This window comes from Labrus mixtus, chromosome 12 (assembly GCF_963584025.1).
Source record: "Labrus mixtus chromosome 12, fLabMix1.1, whole genome shotgun sequence".
NCBI lineage: Eukaryota > Metazoa > Chordata > Actinopteri > Labriformes > Labridae > Labrus > Labrus mixtus.
The window spans coordinates 9,909,887-9,937,734 of NC_083623.1; the positions used below are offsets into that span (position 1 = coordinate 9,909,887).

General features: G+C 40.0%; 2 protein-coding genes across 2 annotated transcripts; one reads left to right on the forward strand and one right to left on the reverse strand.

Moving 5' to 3' along the window:
- The first annotated feature begins 6,002 nt into the window (after positions 1–6,002).
- On the forward strand, positions 6,003–14,320 carry si:dkey-12h9.6 (macoilin-1). Its single transcript, XM_061051876.1, has 11 exons — positions 6,003–6,111; positions 7,428–7,569; positions 7,678–7,804; positions 7,923–8,046; positions 8,358–8,536; positions 8,958–9,423; positions 9,529–9,687; positions 10,861–11,031; positions 11,779–11,905; positions 12,592–12,766; positions 13,634–14,320. Exons 1-11 carry the CDS (start codon positions 6,035–6,037, stop codon positions 13,822–13,824), a joined length of 1,938 nt encoding a protein of 645 aa, XP_060907859.1. The 5' UTR covers positions 6,003–6,034; the 3' UTR covers positions 13,825–14,320.
- Positions 14,321–16,156: 1,836 nt separating this feature from the next.
- nrbp1 (nuclear receptor binding protein 1) lies at positions 16,157–27,254 on the reverse strand. Its single transcript, XM_061051878.1, has 18 exons — positions 26,702–27,254; positions 26,279–26,528; positions 26,064–26,186; positions 24,370–24,471; positions 24,186–24,275; positions 23,999–24,039; positions 23,667–23,761; positions 23,458–23,541; positions 23,315–23,373; positions 22,937–23,035; positions 22,694–22,826; positions 22,303–22,393; positions 21,887–21,937; positions 21,558–21,693; positions 21,171–21,224; positions 19,349–19,412; positions 17,901–17,956; positions 16,157–17,825 (listed from the first exon to the last, which is right to left on the reverse strand). The coding sequence occupies exons 2-18, from the start codon at positions 26,507–26,509 to the stop codon at positions 17,730–17,732; spliced, it is 1,605 nt and encodes a 534-aa protein (XP_060907861.1). The 5' UTR covers positions 26,510–26,528; positions 26,702–27,254; the 3' UTR covers positions 16,157–17,729.
- Positions 27,255–27,848: the final 594 nt, after the last annotated feature.

Here is a 27,848-nt window from a genome sequence, read left to right on the forward strand (position 1 = left end):
CAGTACTGACACTATTTTGTTTCTCTATTTACTGTACTATAAACTACACGTAATGAATTGCCGGAAAAGTGGGATCAGATAAAACACGTAAAAAAATGTGATATATTACTATCGCAATATAGTCAAATTCATAAAACATATTAAGAATAATTAAAGCCTAATACCAACCAAACACATACACACGGATTGCTGATGGACGGTCTACCTCCCCCCACCCCCTTGCTCTCTATCCCTCTTCCTGCATCTTATCCCATCTCTCCCCCTATCCCTTTCCAAGCCCGGCGCAGTCTAGGCCTGTGAAGGCTGTTTCGTCATGAGCCGGGGATCCGGCCGAAGATTTCTGCCTTTTAATAAGGCAGTTTTTTCTTACCACTGTAACTTTTGCTGCTTTGCTAAAGTGCTCATGATGGATAGGCCGGATCTTTGTAACATAGCAATAAGTAAGGTCTTTTACCTGCTTTTTGTAACATAACAATGAGTAAGGTCTTTTTACCTGCTCTTTTGTAATGTTAACAGACAATGAGTAAGGTTTTTTACCTGCTTTTTGTAAAGTGTCTCGAGATAACACTTGTTATGAGTTGACGCTATACAAATAAAAGTTGATTGATTGATTGATTCACACACACAAGCTGTATGTCACATGCTATACCTTGTTAATCAGGTGATGACATAACTCACTTTACTGGCACAAGTACCAGTCTGACCACTTTAACTTTACCATATCCTGTAGAGACAAACTTCCATTCCTCTATTTGTTCCTTTCTGTAGCACAACCTACATTTACATTTACTCTAGTCTCAGGAAACACCAACTCCTAAGGAGAAATCTCAAACTAAATGTCCAATATCTTTCAACCAATCAGATTTATTTCAAGAAAATGAGTAGAGTTTGAACCCCAAACAGTACATAACGTAACTGAACAAAGAGATGGAACATAACTAACACATTTGAAAAGTACTTTATGGACCTTACAGAAAAGGAAAATGTGCCAGGCACATCTGTGCAACCGACTGAAAACTACCGACCCACAAGACTCACAAGACACTATCATCACTTAATTTGCTATCATGACAGGTTACGACAGCTTCTCAGTACACATGTTTAGCTATCTGTTTCATGTTTGCAGAAAAAGAGACCTCAGATATGCAGGGCTAACCTTTACCATGCTATCTTTATAACAAAGCACACATATGATCCTAAAACTTAGTGTTGACTCAGGCGGGCGGTGTGTGTGTGGGCCTGCAGCCATCAGTGACTATGAGTCTGTGCCAAATGTCTGTGACAGTGACAGATCTCTCCTTGGAAGCACTCAATGACTTCTGTGCACTACAGGAGCCACATCAGGAAGATACCCTCCAAAACCATCAGGTATTTCTCTGTCTACACTATGAGTGATCTAAAAATGTCCCTGAAAGTGTAGTAAGCTTTGTGTACTGACTTAATGAAACTCTGAAATGAATGAAACCTTTATTGCCACTCGGGGAATTTGCCTTGCACTGAGAGCATAAAAACACAATACCAACAAACATATCCAGCACAGCACATAAAAACAAAACCATTATAAAATCTAATTAAAATACATCATTAAAGCATTACATGATTAAATGAGGGATTTTAGTAGCACGTTAAATAAAGTGCAGAGTGCCAAGTTCATACTGTATGATCAGAGCTTATTAAGCAGCTGAATACTGCATGGTACAAAGGATGTAATGCCTTTTTTAGTCCTCATCCTGGACATTCTGTACCTGCACCCAGTTGTCAAGAGTTCAAACTCCAAACAAAGGGGGTCCGCTGTCATTTTGTTAGCTAAATTCAGTGTATAATGCTTGCTGGTTAAATTTTTAATTCCCATTCTATGTTGCACAGTACCCATGCTAACTCATATTTTCCCATAGTCATCAGATGATCTGATCACCTGGTTACTATCTATCCAATTTCACTGCTCCTCTCCCTCCTTGTAGGCCTAGTATATTGCTGCTGTCTTTTTGAATATATCGTTCTCTTCCCCCAGTTCATTCATGACATTGTTACATGCAACCCTACACCTACCCATCACCACCCAACACACTTCACCAGTCCCACAGTTTCATCATCTTCAACAGCCTCAGACTACACTAACTGCCAACACCTACTTCCCCGGGTGATAGACATCCTTCAATCCTTTAATTCATTTCCACATAATCTATGTAAAATAAATATTGAGCTTGGATTAGTTTACTTCTCTCTCCTGATTGAACTGCACTGACTGTGCAAGGCCGTTGACCCTTCAAGCATCAAGACTTTACACCAATCACAATAAGGGGCCCTAAGAATCCAGTCATAGGTGACATCACATCAAGTCTCTATTGGTAGGATTTGATATGCTGCTCTCTCCAACAGACAATACTAATTTAATCAAGGGGAGACTTCATTTTTCAAGTTAGTTTTTCAAACTAGAAAGGATGAGAAATGTGAAATGTCTTAAGCGATTAAACCCCATCATGATGTCTTCATGTACTGTATTCAGAGCAGGATAGGATACTCCCTTGATGGAGTCTAGACACTGGTGGTGGTGAAAGAAGGAAGCAGTGTGTGATGCGGAGAAGATTTATGAGGAGCTGTACCTGGACGACTAGTGAGATGATTGGAGGTGACTGGGGCTGAGGAGGGTTGCAATGACAGAAAGGGGAACCGCTTTGAATTTGGCAACAAATGTATGAAATGCTTTGAGTCATGATGGAAAAAAAATAACCACTCATGGTCTCTTTCCTTTTTTTACATAGATGCATGAAGAATGTATATGTGCGTGTGTGAACTTGCGTTCACGCCCATTATCATCCGAAACACAGGCGCAGGAAGAGATAGAGAGAGATAGTGATAGAGAGAGAGAGGGAGCAATATGAAGGAATGACGACTTAATGAATAAAAAAAATGGAATGGTCTTTCTACTTTAAATTACGCTGAGCTTCATGTCTCCTGTTTCACCCAGCCCTGTCAAACCTGGATTACAAAAAAACACCTAGGTGAGAATGCTGTTCATGAGTTCCAGTCTGCTCCTGTTTCTGTGTCAGTTTGTCTATAAAAATGGTCACCAGTGGCAATATCTTCACTCCAAGTGTTGTGACAATATTTGTTTATTGTCTATTTATTGTTTATTTTTATATCTGGTTATTTTATATATTAGATTTTATGGTTATAAAAATTAGATTTTTTTAATTCTTGCTTGCGTTTATTCAATTCCCAATTTTTTTTTTACCTTTCTGTCTCTACTTAATTAATCTAAAAGTCTGTTTTTGATTCAATACTTCTGAAGTTAATACCAAACTTGTTCTCAGCCCACTTTACCGACATCACTCACAACTCCTCCACCAATATGTATCTGATTATATTATTATGTTTGCAGATGACAAAGACACACAATGATGACGAGACCTACAGAGGTAACTTGGAGCCACTTAAACGTTAGTGTCACGAAAACATCCTGTATTTAATGGGTTTCATTGCAAAGTCTGCAGCAGTGCCTTGATCGAGCTCCCCCGTCACTACTTTTTCCTTTGAATCCGCAAAGGTGTAATATAGGTCTCCCAGTGTGTAATTAAACATTACATCACATGGCTGTGGAGGCGCAAGAGGCTCAACACATACCCTGACACTCAGCATTGTTCCGCCCTGCCAACTCTTGACGTTTCGCTGTGACGCCACTTGGTCCCTCTTACACCTCTGTTACTACCTCTCATGCAGGCACAGTAGCAGAATGACGTTGCTTCATCGGTATGGTATACCTCTGTGACATTTACATTGGCAGTGAGGTGTAGCAGGGACTTAAAGAACCAATATGTAAACTCTGACACGTAGCGTTTAAAATGGGTACTGCAGTCCAAATTCAAAACATTGAAGAGAGCTGGCCTACCCCGCAGCCCTACTCCCTATAGTGTTGTTATTCACGCAGGTTGTCATGTGGCAGACACTGAAGCTTCACTTCACCTTATTTATCTTTTATTCTCCAATATTTATCCTGGTTTTACCACGTTTCTGGTCATGGAGCTTATTAGAAAAATTCAGAGGCTTTTTAGGTCGGGTACAATCAGTCATATCTGAACCAGTTCACTTGCCAGCTTCCATTGATGCAACACCTGATGGTATGCCGTTTGCCTGGCAAACCGAAGGGCAAAACAGCAGTGCCAGGGTAGCTGTAAAACCACATCCCTTCTCTGGTCAAAACACAAACAAACCATTCTGCACCGGATCAATACCAAGAAGGAGGACAAACTGGCTGCTGCACCGTTGACCGTCAATTCAGTAACTTAAATAGTGGACCTTTATAAGTCCTGCCATGAACTGGCAATGTAAAAGGGGTTATAATTTTACTTTTATATGCTGTACACATTGGTGTTGACTCAAGTCCTTGACCAAGAAGGCGTAACTGCTATATTTTTTTACGTGTAGATATATGTATCCTCCATTAATTTAAATCATGCCCTTTGTCTAAACTGTTCAAATACATTTAAATAGGCTTAAAAGTAAACTTCACATACCAATGTTCAGTTCATTGATTTTCCTTAGACTCATTTCATTATTTACTAATTACACAATTACTTACCTTACGCAATGACATATTTTATCTGGTATGTCATTGGTGCTTATAAAGTAGGCTATATTTGTGGACACACCTTTCTTTTCTCACTTTTGTGTACACAATAATTATGTCTACCCTCTATTTGTTCAGCTTTGTTACCCGTGTTGTTTTCTGGTTGTCTCTCATCCTGTGTAAATACATTTAAAGCAATGGAAACACAAGTTAGGCCGTCTGACAACAGATTATTCTTGAGAGCCAATTTCTCCCAGAGTTCTATTCGTTGTTTTTAGCCTTCTGGGCAGATTTAGGACTTCTCGACTTCTCTCTAATTTATGTCCGCAAAGAAATCCTCAGGCACCCATGAGCTGCATGTTATTGCACTACTCTCACTTTACATACTCTCAAATGTTGTGGAAAGTCACTTCAAGTCAACAGCTTGACTTGAATGATCAATTGTATGTGTTAGGGCTTAATCACATTTTCATTTAGATCTGCTTTTTCACAGTCTTGTGTGTATATCAGAGCGTCAAGTTTATTATTTATTATAAGTGATCCTTGTTCACTATTATTTGCTTGTTTTTAGCAGTTTCCCTTTTTCCCAGAAAATGGATTTCGGTACTGTATGTCAGTTTTTTGAAAGGGAAGGAGGAAAATGTGTCAAATGCATTGTTGGCCAACTAAAGTGACTCTGATATTTATTATTAAGGTAAATATGTACATTGTAAGTACGTAAGCCCAGACAGGTCTTCAAGAAAATCTTAACACACAGTGGAAATAGTCAGAATAAAATGTAATTGAAAAAGACTGCACTAAAAGCAATAATTTGAAAAGAGTGTAGGCCGATGTAAAATGCATTGTATTTGCATACTAGTGTTGGATATAGGCCTACAATAAAGTACATAAATAACCTAATCTCTTTTCTTTTTAGTTTGAATTTTCTTTTAAGTTGCTGAAATCTTACAGAATAGCTCTTTGTTATAATTTCTAATGTTTGTGTTTAAAAGTGTAAACTACTGATGTTGCAGCTGTTATTGTGTGTCCTGAAGTTGCGTTTTTAAATAGACCTAAGGGAATTAATGAATGTGCTTGTGTATGTTTAAAAGTTGGTTTTGTTGTTGTTGTTATTATTGGAGGACCACTTCTAGCTAATTTAAAAAAAAAAAAAAAATTTATGAAGGCTAATTGTCGTGATGTATTTTTAATTACCGGTAATACATTTGGTACAACATGTACAATGCGTAGCGTGTTGATCTGCTCCCCTCCTGCGATGAACACTTGTAGGTACAACATATACTGAGCATGCGCAGAACCGCGGCAGCCTACATTTATTCCCAGACATCATCACAGGTTGAGCTGAACATCCTTTTCCACAAAGAGGGACCGCTTCTAATTATTATTAATTTTTTTTTTTTTACCTTCGCTGACACTGCGACTGCGGTGTAAAAAAAGAAACAGCACGGAGGGAGGAGAAGCCATAAGATGAAGAAACGTTATGTGGACGCGAACAGGGGTCGGAAAATGAAAAAAATGAAAATAACGGAGAGGCTGTCTGAAAGGTAGCTGTCGCCGGCCTGGCGGAGGCTGCTTTTGTTGTGGTGCTCGTCTTTGTGTAAAATCCAGTCGTCGTCATCCTGCTCACCTGTCTGCCTCGCGCACCATCACATTGTCCATGTCTCAACGTGAAATACAAACCAGTGTAACGCTTAAATAGACTCCTTTACGGCTAATTTCAGGAGGGAGAAGCGTAGAAATGTAGTGTGAGTTACTTCAGCCGATATTGTTTACAGAACGACTGAAATCAGCCGCTGAGCAAGTTAACATCGGCCTGCTTCTCCTCGGGATGTTTCATCTGCTTTTCACACCGCCATATATCCACATCCTCGAATTTAACACCCCCATTATTTAATACCCCCATTATTTAATACCCCCATTATCAGTTACATTATGCTTCTCATACTGAATATCTGTCAATTGAGGCTCAGAGAGAGCAGCTTATATTTTGTAAATAAAATAATTATTTCGTCTAGACCATGTACTGTACGACAGAAGAGTGGAGGAGAAACAAACTAGCCTACTTGAATTGATTTGTTTCACATCAATACAGGAAATTAGATCAATTCAATCTATTTAAAAAAAAAAAAAAACAATGTCTTGTTTTTATTGTCATGCAATTGCTAGACATTTAATTGCACAGGTCTTTCTTTTGTATTGTGAAAATTATATTCTGCAAATATAAAAACCATGTACGTTATAAAAATGTATACTCTCATTTGGTGCATTTACAGATATATTGGACCCTTTTTGTGGTTTTTAATTGGCTGTTGTCTGTTATATCCCTCACTGCTCATTTCTAGAGATGCATTCTTACATGTTTGATATCTGTTCTGCTAAAGAGTCAAGGTCAGTTCAGATTCATCCAAGTTATTTGAATTGGATGGAGTTGATTTTCAAACAGGAATTTTGAACCATGTGCAATAGGATGCTGTGGCGCTCGCTCTCTCTCTCTCCTCCGGATTAAATATTGCCATGGTTACCAAACAAAGAGGGGCTGATGTGGTAGCAGCCTATGGAAGAGCAGAACAAAGGAGCAAACCACGGCCCCTGTTTGTCTCGTGGTCGCACATAAAACCAAGGAGGGAGAAGTCTTTGTTCTCGACTCAAAATGACTGTTGTTGTTGTTTTTTTGTTGTTGTTAAGAAGCAGCGCTGCTCTAATGATAGGTTAAGCAGTGTCCTTCTAATGAAATGTCTTTCTTTACTAGAATCAGAAGCTAGAACACAAATGTGTGTCTGAAGTATCCAAACTGATCACACCCCCTCCGCTGCTGTTTTTATTATTATTATTATTATTATGATGATTTGTCTGTTTGCAGTGCTTACACGATCCTGAAGTTTATGATGATGTGGACGTTGGTACTGCTGGCAGATTTCATCCTTGAATTCAGACTGGAGTACCTATGGCCATGCTGGCTCTTCTTTGGCAGCGTTTACACCACTTTCCACTGCCATGGACTGGTGAGTACCACTGCAGCTTGATTTTATTTCAGCCTGATGACCACGACAAAAACAAGCCCTTGGAGCCCATGCGTTTGGACTCTAATTTCTGTTATTCTCTGTTTGCAGGTGATTTGTGTTGTTTTTGTTTGTGCCGCCTTCACCCTGGACATCTTTTGTTTAATTTTTGTTCCTTTGCATTGGCTTTTCTTTGTGGCGAGCACTTACGTATTATTCAACTACATTTGGCACACAGGTACGTGGGTTATTGTTGTTATTGTTTCACTTTGTTTTGCCCAACATACGTAAGCAAAACTCTTTGTCATATAGTATTTTTATAAAATGAGATGTTTGATGTCCGTATGCTTCTGCAGAAAAAGGCATCTGTATATCGACCGCATCCCTGTGGATTCTGCTCGTGTACACCGAGGCTTCACTTCGACTCAAAGACCTTAAAACCTCGCATGCCAACCTATCTCATCTTTTTGCTGCGCACTGGTACTTTGATTTTATGTGAATCACCCTTTCAGCCTGCAACAGAACGATCAGTATTGAGCCTGTCATTGTTAAAAGTAAACAAAGGGAGCGGGTATCAACGTTTTAGTTATCCTCTGATGATTGTGCATCACATATTTTCGCAGAAAATCGACCTTGATTCTTCTTGCTAATGACCAATCAAGTATTAAATGAAACATTAAAAATGTGTAAAATCAATGAAAAGGCTGGCTTTAAATAATATAGATGTATATGATTACGTCTTCTTAATGTGACACTCATATTCGAACTCTGTCTCTTCTCCTTATATTCAGCATCGGGTATCCTGTAGTGTATCTGGGGTTTTATGCCACCTGCTATTTCACCAACATCTTCAAACTGCGCATTCAGAAAGCTGTGCAGAGTGAGAACGACTTCCACATGCACCTCCTGCAGCACTCTCTTCCTCCGGGCCTGCAGGTTTACCCCAAGTCTGGCACAGATGGCAGCAGCAGTGAGTAACCACACCTTCCATATGTATCGTTTCATCTACCCCTGTTGAAGTCTGCAGGGTGTTTTTATTTATTTATTGTGTCTTTCACTTAAGTTGTGTGCCCAATGCTATAAGAATGAGCAGGCTGTTTGCACCACGCACTCATTTGTTTATGTGTTGTTTTCTAAAAGATACTTCTCGTCTATTATGATGTTCATTCAACATGGAAAGTGTGAAGAAATCATCAGAAAACTGATTCTAAGGAACAACAATTATGGTTGTGGAAAACAACATTTATTCATTTTCAAAAGAAAGAATCGTTTTGACTGCAGCAAGTTGTAATGATATATAAACGCAACATCTTTGTAAACTGTTGTTTATACAGAAGACGCCACATAGAGGCCATAATTGACAAGTGTAAAGACCTAATTGTTCTTTGCAGGCTCAAAATGGAGGGCGAAGCCTGAGAACACTCAGTACCTGTGCCAAAACGGTGCTGTAGTGTCCCACGATGAGGGTCACATTACTGACTGCCTCCAGATCCGCAGCGAGGAGAGGGCAGCAGAAAGGGGAACCCAGGACGCGAAGTCGGCAGAATCAAACCGGCGGCCATCATCGGTCAGAGCCGGCGAGTCAAAGGATCTGCACCAAGGTGGAGCAGGAGGACCAGAGTCCTCCACAACTCCAGAAAATCTACCTCATGAAGAGCAAGGAAGCAAAGCCACGCGAACGGCGGCAAAAAGTTTCTCGCCAAAAGCCCGCAGAGGCACCACAAACACTCCTTCGCCTCCTGCAGGGAGGACGGAGAAGAAACAGAGATACAGCTCCAAAACAATCAGCCCCAACCGGGACTTAATGGACAAGAGCACCACTCCAGCTCACAATCACCACGCTGATCAGATGACCAAGTATGCCACTTTATCTTCATTTTCAATACTACTTCTGAAGGTAGAGTGAGTGAAAAAAAAAATCTCTTTCATTCCTCCTTAACACTGCAATGTGGTCTCTTTCAGGCTGGAGCAGGAGCTGAGGAGGCTAAAGGGCGAGCTGCAGACGAGCAGGCAGAGCGAGCAGGAGCTGCGAAGTCACATCTGCAACCTGACCAACAGCGAGAGGAGCCTGAGGCCGGAGGTGTCTCTGCTCAGACAGTCCAACATGCTGCTGCAGAGCAAGTGAGTCGAATCCATTGCTGATTGTCAGTCATTGGCTCCTTCTGTGGGCTGATGCACACATAACATCAGGCTATTAATAAAAAAACAGAGAGGAATCAGGACAAGCTGGTAGAACAAGGGTTATCTTTTTTATTCCTCAGACGGACCATTAGATCAGCGTTAAAGCCACAATATAATTAATATCATATAAAATCATATTTTATTCTGAGGAACTGAGGCACTCAAGTCTCCTCAAATAAAATTGAATTTGTCACTAAACGGGGGATTATAAGAAATATTTTTTTCATTTAATTAATCTATTTTTAATAGTTTGGCACTCCTGTAACACCATCTGACACTTCATGAGTGTGAGAGCATTGTGAGAATTGGAGTTTGGGTCTCGCCAAACACTTCATATTCAGTAGATATGTAAGATTGAGGTTATCATAACTGTAGCACCTGCTCTGTGTGTTCTTCGTTGTTATTATGTCAAACGTTTTTTGTAAAGTCATTTTTTTTGGTCTTTAAATAAGGGCTGAAAACAAACATGTTTTAGTAGTTGATTATTCTGTGATAAGTTTACTGTCATAAATGCACTGATTACATAAATGTTGGGTCAGTTAAAAAAAAGTGATAAAGACGCTTAGCAACGAATTCAGAAATGGAAGGATTAGATTGTCTTAAATTGTCTCCAAAAACACATTTATTCAATTTACTGTTAAAATACAAGAACGTGACCCTCATGAAAATCCATGTTTCAGAGGCGAGATTGGGCGAGATGAAAGCAACACTAATAATGAATCCATGATTCACGGTGTTTCTGGTTATTCTTGTGTTGTTCCATGTATTGTATTTGATCCAAAAGGAACAGGGACAACGTGTTGACAAAGAAATGTGCCTTTTATTTATTCCATCCAATCACAGTCAAACAGCTAACAAATCAACCACATGAAATCCACAACCACCAGCCAAAACTTTAAAATCCTTTTTTCTGATTTCAGCATGTTGTGCACAGTTTTAATATGACGTGCTCCAGTTTTATAAGCATGGTGCGCTCCCAGCTACAAAGAAGATGAGACAGACATTCAGCATCCTCTGCATGCTCTGATCTTAATCGAACACAACTTGAATGTCGCACTGACACACTTATTTTACACAGACATTTAAACCCTTTTTTTTGTTTTCCTCCTTCAGGATTATGTGTTTGACTAAAACCAAGCAGAGGGACAAACAGAGCAGTGCCATGCTGGAGAAGAAGACCAGAGCGGAGACGGAGGCCAGACTCTCTCTGGAGAAACAGTTGGCTGAGCTTCAGGCTCACAAACTGGAGGAAGCAGCCAGCGCAGCGCGGAGTCTAACTAACAGGTAAAAGATCAGACGGAACAAACCTGTAAATGCCATGTTACTCAGGGGGCTCTGTGCCTGGAAAGACATGCCTGATCTGTATTTGTTTGCTGCTGTGTAGAATAAATATGTTGCCGTGGATTCAAAGGCTGCAATGTAAGAAATAGTTTGAATCATGCTTCTTTATTTTTCTTGCTAAGATTAAGATAAAAGATGCAACTCTCATGTGATGTCATAGTATGAAGCTGCAACCAGAAAGCTTAGCTTAGCATAAAGATAGGAAGCAGCTAGCCTGGCTGGGTTAAGAATAACTCTCTACAGCACCTCTGAAGATCTCTAATAATACAAATTCTGTTTTTTAGAGGAGTTATGCATGTGACCCCCCTAAACCATACTGTACTTATCAGTTTTTGTATGCTAACTTAAAGGATTTCACTTAAACTGAGAGTTAGTCAGTGAGCTTTTTGGCCCTCAGCAGGCTGATATGGTTCCCTTTGGAGAAAACCAGGCTAGCTGTTTCATGCTTCTGTGCTACGCTCGGCCATCTGTAACAACCGGGTCATAATGCACACTTTTTTTTTTTTTTTTTAACATAGTTATATATTTCTTGTACTTTGGCATTTTAGATTTGAACATTTGAAGAACAAAACAGTGTAAAAATCCAAATGAAATGTCATGTCTCTTTCTGTGTGAATGAGTTCTCATCTTCAGATGATCCCTTCTTTTCCCACCACTCAAAACTGTGATTTTCTCCGTCTCCTACACCAGGCAGGAACACTGTGAAACCCAAATGTTAAGAAAGAGAGTAAAAGATCTAGACACAGAGTACAAACAACTACAGCTGGAATATCAAGTGAAAGAGAGTCGATTGGTAGATCTAGAGAGTGATGTTGAGGTATCTTGTTTTTTTTTATACACTATTTGGGAATGAACTTGTGAGTTGAAGTGTCTGTGAGTGAAGTGGTCGAGTCCTCAGTTTGGTCACATAGTTGTTGTTTTTTTTAGTGTTCAGAGATTTTATGTTGATGGATGTTTGTGTTTGTACATTTTCAGTTTTTCTTTGGATACATGACGTACTTTTGCACTCTTGTCATCTCATCAGTACGTAGTTATGTGTGGTGGTTTGGACATCAGGTGTGCACATTGTTTGAACTTTGTGGTTTTTTTTTTGTTTCATTTTGGTGCTTTACTTTCCATGACGCATGCTGAAGCCGGGTCTTGAATAAAAACATTGCACTGCTTTTATAATAAAAAAAAAAAAGAAACCGGTCCTTCCCTCGAGCTTATATAAACACAGAACACAACTGTGTAATGATGTGATGCTTCTTTGTGTTTTTAGATGGCTGGCAATTTCACCATCAATTCATCAACAGTGTGTCCACGTTGTTTTTCCTCTGGTGCTTTGGTTCCCTTAAGTATACGATCCTTAACAGACGTTTTAGAAGGCAAAAAATGATATCACTGACATTTAAAAAAATAAAAAAGGTCAAAATACTCAGGAAACCAAAACACCTTTTTCTCTCATGTCACCACACACCTTGAGTCACATTTCAAACCTTTTTTTTTCTCTCTGGATTGCAGACCTTGGGAAAGTACCGCTGTGTGGAGAAAGAGACGGACATGCTGCTGTCCACTCTGTCAGCCATGCAAGAGAAAGCTCAACATCTGGAGTACAACCTGAGCGCTGAGACTCGCATCAAGCTGGACCTGTTCTCCGCTCTGGGAGACGCCCGCAGACAGCTGGAAATCGCTCAAGGTTTTTCCCCCCTTTTGGCTTAACTTTAAGATTCTTGTGATTTCTGAGTGCTTGTTTTTTCAACTATTTCGATTTCCTACTCTAGTGAAATGCTCACTGTGTTCTGATTTTATTTGTCTGTAGACTTCTCAAAATTTACATCAAAGTAGAAATGCATTGGGAGGGAAGGTGGAACATGAACAAGGGAGCGAGTGATGAGTTTATGTTTGAAATTTCAATCCAACAGCACCACCATGTGGCCATAAAACACCATCACCGGGCAATCTGCGAAATGTTCCCTCACAAGTGCTTTGTTATAAATTATGTGAAAGATTAAGCTGCATACATTTTGTTTTTAAAGCTTTTTTTTTTACCAATCACACATTTCATCTGTAGATTCTCTGAAATCATCTCAATGTATTTAGATGACCAATTTATATACAGGGATTTTTCTAACTGGTTGTGGGAGTCTTGTTAGTGTGACCTCTGGCCTTTATTACAAAACTTCAATAACTCCTGAATGCATTATCCATTTGAAGCTGGATTGACATTATGCTATGATAAATGGCATTTAGCCTTTAGAAGGTACTACACAGAACATCTTATTTCAGCTTGAGCGATACTGCGTTTTGACTCTGAAGAAGAAACAGTTTGTTGCAACGTTAGTCCTTTGCACTTTTATTAAATTTGCCTCGAGTGATTCGTGTGCTCCAGTATTTTCTTTGGTTCCTGTCTTGAAGAAGGTATCCACTGAATTCATTTTTGTACATCCTTCTCTGAGACCGGCTGAAGCTCAAGAGTTTCCTTCTACTTTAAATGTATTATTATGAATCGCTGATCTTGTAGTGTCCGTTTCCCTCAGGTAACGCGTTTGTTTGATTTCTGCAGATAAAGTCATGAAGCAGGACCGGGAGATCCGGGAGATGAAGCAGAAGATAGCAGAGGTGATGGCCGTCAGTCCCGGCGTGTCCTACATGGCTCCTCGGCCTCCGGTGCCGCAGTATCTCACCAAGTTACTCACCTCGGAGCGCTACATGCTGAATCCACGGGCACTCATGTACCAGTGCCTGAAGAAATGAGAAAGGATTGTATCCGTTCAGATCCTCAGACCTCTTTGACAGACCCCTCCTTTATGGGGGGAGGATTTTTATTACAGAGCTAACTGACATCATGAAGTCATCTTCTTCCAACAAGGGGGGTGGAGGAGGGGGAGGAGGGGGGGGGGGGGGGGGGGTGCAGAATGAGCCTCCACAAGCCAAATGCCTTTTGCTGCACTGATGGTGCTAACTTGACATTATAATTTATATTTTTTGACTCCTCTCACACCAAGGGGTGAAGAGTTTCACTCAACTAACAGATATCAGATATGCAGAGCTGCTGTAGGCACGATTTTATAAGACACACGGGTCCTTACAGCTTCGAGAAAAGCACAACTCTCTTCAATTCAGACCCTGGAGATTTGTCTCAAATGTAGTCTGGAGTGTAGTTCAGACGTTTCTACGCAAAGGACAAAACTATGACATCATCTTTTCCTAACGATAGTCGGACATCTCAGATCAGTATAAATGAATTTGTTTTGACATTTTCATACTTAACAAAAAGACTCCTCTTGCTACCTTACTGACCCTCTCACGAGTTACTGAAAGGAAACATTGTAAGACACTATAACTCGTGTTACTCACTGTAACAAATGATTTCATGTCATCAAATGTTTGAGACTTACAGAAGTGTAAGATTTCACAGACTTTAGTGAACTTGGTTTTCACAGATCTGAAGGAATTTTTAGTGAAATATTCAAACTGATGCTGTTAAAATACATAAAATCCTGTCGCTTGAAGTCTAATGACTTTGAGTTTATACGAGTATGAAGGATCTCATGAGCCTTTAAACAGCAGACTGTTTGACTTGACATAGTAGGAAACAAAACCAGGACCTTGAAACTGAAGCAGCTTAATGGGATTCAGCCATTGTGGGTTTTATGATTATTAATACCTGTGCTTGTCTCTCTCTGGTCAGAGCCTCAGATTATACATCATAGATCAGCTGTCTGTATGTTCATAGAGAGATGATTATGCAGACTTCTGTCCAAGATCCGGTCAGTTTCTATTATGGATGACCTTTTTTTTAATAAAACTACAAATTATTAGACTACAAACAGATGTTCTGTGTACAATTCTCTTAAAAGCATCAATACAATGATAAACCAACAGCAAGTCATAATCTGAAATTGCAAGGAATGTATGCATCAAGGTGCTATTGTATGTGCCTGTAAATAGCAGTTTTAGATGATTTGAAATGTGCCGAATTTCATATGAAAGTAACGAGTTCACCAAATTGACACTTTTATCTTTTTAAAGATTCTTACAGAACAAAGATTTCAATTTAACGGGTGTCTTTTTTTAAGTCGAGGGGACGCAGTTTATGTGTCTTTATATGAACTGACAGTTAAAGGCAGCAGTTCAATTTTTGGCAGCTCTCCTGGGAATCAGAGAAAGTCTAGACTGATTGGTTGTCAGATTGTTTGAGTTCGACTCAGTCCGTCAGTTAACGTGGCGTTGATTACAACAGGAAATGACGAGGACCAAACTGGCTCATGAATATAATTACTGTGCCTATATACATTACTTTCAAATCGGGAAGTAAAACACAAATTTAATGTGAAAGAGTAATGTGTTTGAAATGAAGTGCTATGTACTGTTTTTGTAGTTCTTTTCTTTCTTTTCTCTTTTTTTTTTTAACTCATATTGTACAGAATTGAAAATGCCCACACAGCTGAAAAACACACATGAACTGGATGTTGCCATGTTGGTAGATTTTTATTTAGAGTGTGTTTCTAGGGTGTTTTATATCCAAAATATTTTTTAGTCTTGCTGTACTTTTATTATACTGCTGTAATTTTGTACGGCGACGTGTTTGTCAGCATGAAATGTGTTTTATTGAAATGTTCATTGAGCACACATCGTGACACATAAGTATGTACATGACTATGACTTGTACAAGGGCTACAGTTTCTTAGGATTTTGGAACAAATAATTCAAACAGTGATGCTCTGAGTGAGTTCATGCTCCTGATGGTTTTTTTCTATAAATAATTTTAACAATTGAAATTGGTGTCATTTGTGTACATCTGTTTACTTTTCTTTTTAAACTGAAGAGCCAAAATAACAATTCTATTCTTTAAGAGAAAACTACTCCAAAAGTGTGATTTTTGTTGTAGATAAACACATTTTTTCTACATTTATTTCATCAGCCATTTCCTTTTTGTTTTGTCTCGCTACCTTTCTCAGATCATAGTGATCAATTGAACCTTTTGAGTCCAAAAGAAAGTTCATTCTGTTGTTGGTAATTTCCTCACATCCCTGCCATTAATGATAAGAACCCAATAAGACACAAAAAAAAAATGGACCTGAGATTCTGATAGTGTATTTTTTTATTTCAGGAAGTGAAAAAAGGGGGTAAATGAGCAGCTGAAACAGAGCAGTGTCCAGCATACAGTGTACAAGATGGTTACAAGCATGCCAGGCAGTCCCACACTTGATTCACGCAGTATCTACAGACCCTGTCAGAAGATAGTCACAGCATAGAGTAGACAACACTGGAGCACAGACTCAATTTTTGACACCATTTCCAATTCATCTAAAAGTTTCCTTTTTGGGAGTGAAGGAGCCAGAGGCCACGGGACATTTCAAAGAGCATTTAAAAGTGTACAGCAGTGCAAACTAGCCGAGAGATTCCCAAACAAGTCAACACAGAAGGAGGGTCAAAGCAACAAACTGAATAACTATGTGGAAGAGCAAGTTTTAGCTCTGGTCTGAGCCTGGTACTCTTAATATCAACAGGCCTCAACTGACCAAACATCCTCTGCATGACAAATTCCTCGTCACCATCATCAAATAAAACCAAACAGAGATCAGAACCAGGCTTTTTGCGTGCATCGTTTTCCCCTTAAAACACAGAAAGGCATGCATTCACCAAACCTGTTGACAAACGTTTATCAGATCATGTACTTCAACTTCAAATCATTTTCACCTTTGACCTTCAGCTTGCCCTGTGTTAAACGTCAAATAAAGACACATGTTGGACTGGTTAAGCCTTTAAAATAAGTGCAGTATTAGTTGGACCACAATTGAGTGAAGACGCCCCCTTTTTTATAGAAAACAATAGCTCGGTTTCAAAAATAAAACAAAGGAGCAACTAAAGCAAACATTCAAACAACCACTGGCCTTTTAGTGCTGGAAGTGAGGTACAGTACACACTCAAGAGAAGATACACAAATAAATAGTTCACTTTTTTATATATATTTTAGCTGTACTTTCTCAGAATGTGTTGCAGCTGAATGTTGTTTAATTACAGAATTCAAAAAGTAAAAAGTGACATTACATCTGTTGCATTACACACTGGATGAATTTGAGAGTCTCAAGGTAGGAAGATGCCTCACTCGCTGTTCAAAAACAAAGTTTTAAAGGACCAGACAACCAGACTTAACCTTACAACACCATAACACATACACTTCAGTGTGCCGGGAAAAGATCTTTTTTTATACAGACAACTATTTAACAGTTTGAAGTAAAAATGTTTAAAATACAGTTTTAATACTGACTTAAGGAAAACATAATGCTATCCAGTTTCATTTGGCTTACCACCATCATTTCATCACTATTTCTGAAATGACAGAAAGAAGCCAAAAAGTGAAAACATCTTGCATTTTCCTGTAAGTTGCGACTAGGTTTCCTCTTTCACAAGAGAAGCAGATGGCTGCATTGGGTGGGAGGGAGAGAAAAAAAAAAGAAGCTAGAAAGCGACAACCACTTAGTGGCGGCTTTTCCCACCGGAAGATACGACGACAGGCTGCAGGATCTGCAGTCAGACCAAGGCTTCCCTCCTCCGTCCTCACAAAGCTTCCCTTGCAACTCAGAGGTGGAGCAAAAAGCTAGTCCTGATGTAGAGGACGAGGAGGGCTGAAAGAAGGCTGAGCAAGTCCTCTGCTATGAGGAAACAGTCACCGGATTGAGAGAACCGTTCCGGCTGTAGAACTTTGAGAAGGCCTCTTCAAGAACGGACGCAAGCCGAGGCTGATCGCCCTGAAAAAGAGAGACGGGTTCAAAAGAGTTTCCCCGTCTACAAGTAATCAAGCTACAAAGAAGAACTGTGCTTACCTCACTGATGAAGCCCAGCTGAACGAGCTCCACAGCCAGCTCATGCACGTTCTCATCTGCCGTTAAAAACAACAAGGGGGCAGGTTGATGATGTGCAAAGATACATTTGCTCGAAGTATCACAAACAATCAGGTTCCATGTGTAACAGTATTCATTCTTGTTACTGAAGGTATTAAGGGATGCACTGTGGAGTTTCTCATACTGTGTGAACTGTTGTGCTTTTCCAGCATCCACATTAAACACACCAGCTTGAACATGAATGCAAGTCAGAAGCAGAGATCAACAATCATCAGCAGGCGGCTGAGTGCTAATGCACAGTAAAAGCAGCACTTCAACATACACACAGTACAGGAGGATTACAAACTTGTGTTGGACATGAAAAACATCTGAGGAGCTTTTTTGTAAACAGACAACACATCCACCATGTGCTGAGACATTAGGGGAACAAACACTGAGTGATAAATACACAACCAATCGTTTAGAGCTGAACGATTCAGTCAACCAATCAATCACTCAATGGACAGAAACCTTAGTGGCTGTTATGTGTAGCTAATATTTGGATAGTTACATAATTATTTGTTAGGCTACGATTCCAGCCCCTCCAGTGAGGGGACAATCCCTGTATTCCTGTCTTACAATGGAATATATTCTATGAATCACTTTTGCCTTTTGAAAATCCTATTACTGTTTTTTTTTTTATGTTAAAAAGAACATACAGTTAAAGTCGATGAATCAATGATAAGAACAATAGTTACTTCATGGTTCAGCCTCTGACCTCTAAGAATACAACCCAACCCGGACCCTCGGGTCGTCAGGTGGAGGTCTTTTAGCCGTACCCAGAATTAGATTAAAGTCCGGAGTGGTGGCCTTCAGTTATGGCGGTCCTTCTATCTGGAACAAACTTTCTTCCGACCTGAAGTCCATCACTACTGTCTCTACTTTTAAAGAAATACTTGAAACCTATCTATTCTCTCAAGAGGAGAAGTGTGTGTGTGTGTGTGTGTGTGTGTGTGTGGTGTGTGTATTTGTGATCACATTGATGTTTTCTTTGCAGTGAGTATGACTGTATTGATTTGATTTCTGTATCGTATTCATGACTTTGGAAACATTTTTGTATGCTGTTTTTTTTAACCTTAATGTTGGGCTGCAAACTCTTTACTCAAACAACTATTAAAGTTTTTAAAGATGCCAGTCAGTAAAACTGAGGGTGCCATGTTGGCCTCAAGTTTTAATGTAACCATGAACCATAAAACCCTCGATCTGCGTTTAGCTTTAGGCCTTTGTTGCATTTTATTCCTCTTCTCTCTACATCATAGTTTCTCTCATTTTAACCATCACATACAGGATGTAATATGCCATATTAAAAGATTATAAACCCTGAGGGTCATAGTCGAAGATTACTGACAACAACTCAGCTATGATCAGGAAAAAAAAAAGAAGATACTCACTCGGTAACAAATCGCAGCTTAGGTGCCTGTTTAGTTTATCCTCAAGCTTCAGCAGCAGAGTCAGCTGAAAGACAAAAAGATAGACCTTATTAAAAGTCAAGTAAAACATATATGACAGACACAACACCAAGAGGAAGAGACATGGCACTACGGGCCTTTCTTAAACCCCTTCCTGCACACTCTCCCTACACACTTCCACTTCTTTTGCACGCTCACATGGAACGTCCACAACATTGAGCACCGTCCAAAAACCTCAGAGGGGAGTCTTCAGAATTTCTCAGCACCGGAGCTGACTTACTAAAACATGTGTAGTGCCTTTCATTGTTTGCCATGGGACAAACGATCAGCAGCAGCTAGGGATGTAAAGATGCATGATAAATCGATTCAAAGGTGTCAAGATTCACATCGGTACTCTGAAAAATCAATCGCAATAAAACCGTGAGCGTCAGCAGCTGTAGAGCAGAGGCGGTTTGCAGCGAAGATAACAGACGAGACAAAAACTGTGTGAGAATATTGCAAGAAGACAGGGAACTAGACAAATAGCACAACCAACATGATGCAGCATTTAATCCACACCACGATGAGAAGCGCCAATCACCTCCCCTTGTTGTGAGAAAAAAAACATTAAAAAGGCCAAAACACACTGAAGTGGGTATGAAGCCTCTAAAGGAATCTTTTTCTGTCACTATTTGTCTACAGTCTCATTTTGTTAAATAAATCATGAACCATATCGTGAGTTGAGTGAATCGTTACATCCCTAGCAGCAGCAGAAGACAGAGAGGTGACTCAGTACATACTGTGTTCACTGTTATCACTTGCACAGACTAAAACACCTCTAAATAAGATACAAAAGAGCAGTATCATACAGATTTAAAGAGCCCATATTATGCCCTTTTTGGGGTTCGTATATTTAATCTATATTCCTACTTTTGTACGTTCACAATAGCTAAAGTCTGAAAAAAGTGTCTGTTTTCATGTACTGCTCCTCCTTGCTCCCTCTACGCTCTGAGTCCGTCAGCTACGCTCTGCTGAGCCCTCACTGTTAGACCCCACGTGGACCAAGTCTGCTCTGATTGGTCTGCCGATCCGCTCTGTCGTTATTGGTCAGCACGGTTCCCGGAAATGTCCCGCCTCTTTTACCATATTGGGAATGCAGCCACTGGCTCCGTCCGAGGGGAGCATGAACATTAGCACCTTAGCACTACTGTGCTACCGCTGGCTACGGCATATCGCGGGCGTGCTACAGAAGTTAACGGGCGTGCAACATGAGCTGCAGGGCAACGAGCCAATGGGCTTAGATCAGTGATCTCACACTGACAATGACGTCGGACTGACAAATTTTTATCGAGGGTGGCTAGAACCGAGCGTTACATGCAGCTAATGCTACAGCTAACAGGAGGAGGTAGGAGAAGCCGCGTTTCCGCGGACTTTGAATTTTTGCACATAGATGTGCCTAAACATGCACAGGACACTTGGAAAACACACTAAAGAGCATATAAAACCAGAAAAAGCACAATATGGGACCTTTAAAAATGAAAAGCATTATATCAAGGACATACTCTTGGATATGATGTAAACTTGAAAACAGTGCATGTGTTTAACTGTGGGAGGTTCAATGTTTACAAGAATATATGGACTTTATCCGTGGGAGTGAGGGGAGTTCGTCCCAAAGCTTGCTGCTGTATTTATACTCTCCATCTTAACAAAGGGTTCACTTCACTCAGATGTCTGACAGAGTTCACTCTGTGACCGAGTGTGAGTGTGGAGGAACCGGTTTGAGAAAGGCCTCATCTCTTATCAGATGGACGGAAGTGAAACTCACATGATGCTTGGTGCCCTCATCAACAGGCTCAATGTTACACTGCATCTGAAGGACCTGTGAAGCAAGAGGGGAACATCTCAATATACAGAATGTCTGATACACAATCACATGCAAATGAAAGAGGAAGAAGTGCAATATGCAAATGAAGAAGGAAGGCAGAAAGCTTATTGTGACTTAGAGCTGAAGAGCTGAAAATGAAACCTGAAAACAGTATAGTTCACTTTCTCTCCTCTATTCTTCAGGTTGATTAAAACACAGAAGTCTGATTCACCTGCACCATCTGATTATTTTATTTCACATAGCTGCGTAGATATGAGAGATTTTGGCATTTTAAGTTAATTGCGAGACCAGAGCATGATGGGATTTTTCCTCCATGTCGGTTCTCACCTTCCTGGTCTCGAGCTCTGCAGGTTCAGGAGTCGGGGTTTTCACAGAGGGGGGCACTATGGGCGACTTGACCGTCTCCTGCTGGGGTTGCTGTGGACACGGTATCCCAAACGCCGTCAGAGGATAAATCCCATTCCTGAAAAATCACAGACAAAAAAAGAGGGAAGCCTCAGGACGACCGCAACTGATCTTATAGTGTGAAGTTTTCCCCTAAATACTGGAGTTCATCTGTGAAGCTAAGGTGTGTCAGAATCGTTCAATCACAGGCAAATCAGCAGCAAATTTGGTTTCAAAGTGTGTTCCTGTCCGCAGCACAACTGGTCTCTTACCTGACATCTTCCAAGAACTTGTCCAGCTCAAGAGCAGGAAACTGGGAGAGCCTGACACAAGAGGAAAAATCTGTTATACAAACTGAAGCACCCGAGTGCACTGCAAAAACTCATATATGAGCAAGTGAAGCTGTCCAATTATTATTAAAAATATCTCGTTACTATAAAAATAAGATACTTTTATTTCATAATCATCTTAAAACTGTCAGGTAATTCATACAACACAAAAGCCATACTAATATATAGTAATATATAATAATATATAATAATAATAATAATAATAATATTTACCTTATATAGAATAAGGTAAAAAAAAAAAAAAGTACATAAAAAAAACTGAAACATTTACAAAGACTTCCTTCCCTAACATATCTCTATACTTCAGTGGAATGTCGCTTTGTGTTTCTCAGACTTACTTCATCTGAACTCCGTCCTTGGCCTCAACAATCACCAAGTTAGGATCCATGTTCTTGGTCATCTCTTCTAAAGCATTTTCTGGAATCATATCTACATGAAGACAGAGAGGAGGAAGCTCAGAAAGTTACTCAGTGATGACTTCATGTCACAATCTCCATGTTTGGTCTTGTTGTTGTTCTTTTAATTAAAAGTCATGATTCATAGCTATTAAAAGCTGTTCCAGTCATAGATGATGCAAAACTGAACTTTTATATTCGGCATATATATTATATTTGTGAGTTTGATGCAGGAAAACTGCTTTTGAAACTTTCGTTTTCACACTGAGCCTCAAAATGAACCTTTAACCTTTGAACCTGTGTCTGTGTGGGCGTGTTTTTTTTTTTAACTCACGCTGGTGGCTGACGATGCAGTGTGCAGCCAGCAGCTTGAGTAAGGGCACCTCGAACAAGGCCTGATGAAACAGCAGCTCCCTCGCTGTGGGTCGCTTACTGGGGTCCACTTCCAGACACTTCTGGATAAACTCCTAAAAAACACATCAACACAAAAATATATAAATATATAAACATATACTTCAGGCTGAGGAAATATCTTCCTAACATTCACACTTGAATTTATTTCTTCCCCCTCACTCACCCGTTGCAATGGGTCCTCGAGGGACTGAATGGCACTGTTTATGGCTTCTTGGGATACATAAGACGAATCTCCATTACTCTGGATTTCCAACACGGCCATCTGAGAACGAGAATGGACGGAGAACAATTTCATTAGATGTGATTCATTCATTAGATCACAGAACGTAAGCCAACAGCAGCCACTCTCAGGTTACATAACTGCAGACATGATCGTGTCCAGCTCGTCAACATTTTCTGTCTTGCACAAAGACAGAGATCTTGCATCATGTTTTCTGTCTCGGTTTTATAATTAGTACAATCAAGGATATTTCACATTAAAAATAGTTGTTTTGTTTTAGTATTCAACCAACAGTTGAAGCAGATCAAGGTGTCCCCTCACCTCTAAGGCGCACATTCCAAAGGAATAGATATCCACGGCTGTGGTAACATTGGCAACAGCTGAAAGCAGAAAGACGCTGATCAATATCACAGAAACACTTCAGCACACTGTGATGGTGTGTCCCAAAAATGACCGGATCGTACCTCCATATTCAGGAGCAAAGAAGTGAAGGCTCTTCTGCTCTTCCCGACAGGTTTTCACGTGGTTATTGATGGTGTCTGGAGCAACTGAAAGGGGACATGTGGTTTCAAAAATGATGGCAGCACGAGCTGCATAGAGAACAAACATCTTGCTTTGGACTGTCCTGATGCTACTTTCTGAAAGCTCTCTCTTGCTTTAAGTGATCTCTTACCTGAGCCTATCTTGATGAGGCCGTTGTGCTGGATGAAGATGGTGTCACAGGTGAGGTTGCCATGGATGATGGGAGGTTCACAGGAGTGCAGGTAACTGGAGGTCAAAGAACGAGGGGAAAGTCAGTCAAAAGAAAAAAGATACAAATAAATGTTGTCAACTGTGGCAGTCCACTTTGGAGAAGTTTCAAATTGAACAGGTTTCTGTAAACCTGTTCACAGCTGACGGCTTGTCGTGAGTGTATCTTAACATTTGCAGAGTCAATTGGTTAAATGCATCAAACTTCTTTCACGCTAAGTAGCTTACAGCAGTTAACCTTGTCGTTTGACTTACCTGAGAGCGGACAGTATTTGTGTGCACCAGCGCTTCCAGGCCTGTCAGACAACAAACAGGTTACTGAAACATAGTTCAACATGTGGAAAAATAAAAAGACTGAACAGGGTTTTTAATGAACGGCTGTAGATTTCTTAGCGACATCTAAATCTAAACCTGTAGTCGAGTTACAGCAGAGCTTTCACACCTTCTCATTCATGGTCTTGTGGTTTTTCTTTGTCTTTTTCAGGAACTGTTTGAGACTCCCTGATGACATGTATTCAGTGATGAAAATCACCTGCAGACAGAACAGAAAGCACAACAGCGTTAACAAAATATCTCACTCAACTCCTATCATATGATTGAAAAGGAAGTGTTTGTTGGTGTCCTACCCTGGCTCTGTTCTCTTTCACATCTGCCCAGTACTTGTGGAACTTCACGATGTTCAGATGCTCGAGCTGGATCAAGTTGTCAAAAACTGCTTTGACTTTTTCCTGAGCCGAAGATGAGAAAACCAAACAGTTAATACAGAGTGTCAAATACTTTAATGGTAGCATAACACAGGTATTAAGAAAAGTGCTTTAGATGCTGAAGCTCTCTCAGTGTTAATGAATTCAAGAATTAACTGTTCACGTATTGCAAAAGATTCAACTCAAGTGATCCTTGAATCTTAAAACCTGGACTTCTCTTAGCAGCAGTTAACACGAGCTGTCAGACAGAACGCCTCGGAAGAGGAAGACGGACAAATGCTTATTCCACAGACTTCAAATAAGAGATCATCAAAAGTCATTCTGGGACTTTAATATTGATTGAAAACCATTAAATGAACCATGACATGTCTTAACAAATACATATAAAGCTCTGTTAATATTGCTACACATACAAAACAGAAAATCTTTTTCTACCGTCTTTAATCAACCAAGCATCTCAAACTGATGAAGCTGCAGGTACAAGCCGTGGTCAAAGTCAGTCAGTGGCTTTTTAAATCACAACTAACATCTCATTGTCATGTTTTCATTTGTGAAAAGACTGACTCACACTTCTTCAACTAAAAGCCCTATCCCCTTTAAAGTTGGGATCTTGAGTAAAATGTAAATAAAAACAGAATGTGATGCTTTACAAAACACTAAAACCCCACATTTGACATTTAAACAGCACAAAGATAACATCTAATTAGATGTTGAAAGTTTATCACATGGACTCCTTTACTACCAAGCCATGTTGTTGTAATACGTCCAGATTGTGGTTTGTTATTGTTTTGATGAAGTAAGGAACACCTTCCCTGATACAGAAGTTGACTACTGGACATCATATATTTGGTTCAGAATTAATGATGCCTTCACAATCGTGCAGGTTACTTATGCTACGCTGTTTCCTCTTTGCATTGATGAAGCGATGAAGTGTTAACGACCATGATTTATGTGCTCCTCTTGAATAGTGTCGTTTTTTTAATGCAGAGCCAACTGAGGGCCCGAAGATCATGACAAGCAAATATGTTTTGTTGGACTAGTCCGCTGCATACAAAATATTATTCAATTATTTTCCACTGTCCCAACTTTTTTATTTTTTATTTTTTTTTAAACGCACTGCTTTCATCAAATTCAACTACAAAGCGAAAAAAAAACAACTACAATTCCCAATCTCAACATTCTCTGTTATTTTCAATCAGATATGGGGGTTCAGCTTTCAGCAAATCATCATTGTTTGTATTTACATTTAACACAACGTCCCAACTTTTAAGTACCGGTACATGGAGTTGAAAAAAAGGAGAAATGCAAAAACCATCACGCTTAGATGCCGGTAATGTCAAGAGGTACAGGCAACAGAGGGCTTTAAATACCTCTCCTCCTGCTTGCTTACTTTCTCCCCTGACCACTTGCTTAAGGAGCTTATAAACAAAAGGAAGCCAGGAAAACCCGGAAAGGCTTTTACATTGTTTGTGAGATCACAACAAAAGAAGCAACAAAACACAGAAACAAAACTAATCCTCCTGCAGTTAAAAAAAAAATCAGCATTATTAGACGTGTTCTGTAGATATTGTAGAACATATAACTGCATCAGACACACCTAATGACCCTCCACTCACCTCCTGCAGTTTGAAATTCTTCCTTTCTGAGAACATGACCTCATTCCACACAACTTCAACTCCTTCCTCCGTGTCCATGGCCAAGTAAGCATTATCAATCCCGGGAACGTTTCGCTGATTCACCTTCAGGAAGCACAACAAACAAAGCGTCAGACCGCATCTTTGTCTCGGTGAAGGGGGGAAAAAACTTGACTCATAAACCTTTTTTACTGTACCTCTTCTCTGCGTTTCTGCCAGCGTCCACACGGGCTTTCCTCCAGAATCTCTGACTCATCCTCGCTCTCCTCTTCCTCGTCCTCAGTGGCGGCTGTAGCTGGAGGCTGGGTCACCATGGAGACCGGAGGCGACACCGATGACACAGCTTGACCCAGAGGAGCAGGGGCCATGGACTCTTGCTTCATGTCCTGGATATTGTCCTGGGCCTGTTTGTTGTCCCCCTCAGACATCCTCCAAGTTGTCAGCCGACTGTGAAACCAAAAACACACCCAAGTCCATTACACTGCCTTAAAAACTGCTGAGAAAGTAAAAGACCAACACAGATGCTGCAGAAGAATAAACATTAAGACTTTAAATGAGGCCATTATAACAACACCACAGCGTTAAAATATAAGAAGTAGCACACATACTGTTGCACATACGTGTTAAAGACAGGAAATGTGACGATGCCAGCTCCTCCAGCGCCGCTGATCAATCCCGGTTTGTTGTTATTGAGTTAGCTTTGTTAGCTGTAGATCTTCTTGGTTTCCCAGCTAGCTCTGTGACGCTGCTAATCTAGCTCCTTGGCTGCGGACAGTTCCGACTCTTTAACGGGAGATAGCCGCAGAAAACTACCGTGCGAGCATGCAGCAACGACGTCCACAGACGCGGCTTTATTCACCTTTAACCTTCAATATTCTCTGGATGATTCGCTTGCTGGCCAGCTGACTTGCTAGCGGGAGCATTAGCAGCCCGCCGCCCCTTGCTGCTCCTCAAGAAGACTCCTGCTCTGCTCTGCAAACAAACCAGCACTAAAATGAGAAAACTACAAAGTGCTGCGACCGAGCTGGACGCGTTTACTGACTAATAACATCACAGCAGATCAAAAAGAAACAAAGAAAAGATTTATAATATGATCAACTTTATATCCTCGAACACAACGACTGACAGACTTAGAGCTAGCTCCACATTTAGCCTGATATGATGGCGACAACTTCCAGATGCACACTGCGCGTCACAGCAGAGTATGGTTGCCAGATCCAGTTTCTCTCATCCCCCTTAAAAATCGTCGAATCATTTTCTTTGTTGTGGTATTTATTTCATTGTATTATCAGTGCACAGTAAATAAGCAGAAGACAGTACTGATGTGTAGAGATAAGTAGGATTCTTAGTAGGACAGAGTTATATGTCTTTTATTTGTTTGGGTCGGTCCATTGTAAACTTGTGGAGGAAATTCACCAGGACGATAAGACAGATCTATACATTTTAATTTTTTTAATGTGTCAGAATAATGTTTTACCCCTTATTTCAGCTAACAAAATAAATATATTATGGGGCTTTCCAGAAAAATACAAGAATTGTAAATGTTGACGGAACAAAATTTTTATTTTATTTTTTATTTAACCAGATAAATAACCCATTGAGATCAGGATCTCTGGCTCTGGCCAAGAAGGCAGCAGCACACGTCATAAAAAGCATTACATGATAAAGAGACAGTTTACAAACAATAAGTTAAGAGAGAACAACGATTTACAATGTGCAAATTGATTTTTGTAATATTTGTAATTTGTAAATATTTGTAATTGTAAT

What these genes read in the sequence shown, in the direction of transcription:
- nrbp1 (XM_061051878.1), bottom strand. Translation starts at nt 26,509, where the DNA reads ATGTCTGAGGGGGACAACAAACAGGCCCAGGACAATATCCAGGACATG. An exon ending in TGAAAGAGAACAGAGCCAGG is followed by an intron (nt 24,276 to 24,369) that starts GTAGGACACCAA and finishes TTCTGTCTGCAG; the next exon opens with GTGATTTTCATCACTGAATA. An exon ending in CCTCATCAAGATAGGCTCAG is followed by an intron (nt 23,542 to 23,666) that starts GTAAGAGATCAC and finishes GTCCCCTTTCAG; the next exon opens with TTGCTCCAGACACCATCAAT.
- si:dkey-12h9.6 (XM_061051876.1), top strand. Translation starts at nt 6,035, where the DNA reads ATGAAGAAACGTTATGTGGACGCGAACAGGGGTCGGAAAATGAAAAAA. An exon ending in ACGGAGAGGCTGTCTGAAAG is followed by an intron (nt 6,112 to 7,427) that starts GTAGCTGTCGCC and finishes GTCTGTTTGCAG; the next exon opens with TGCTTACACGATCCTGAAGT. An exon ending in CAACTACATTTGGCACACAG is followed by an intron (nt 7,805 to 7,922) that starts GTACGTGGGTTA and finishes ATGCTTCTGCAG; the next exon opens with AAAAAGGCATCTGTATATCG.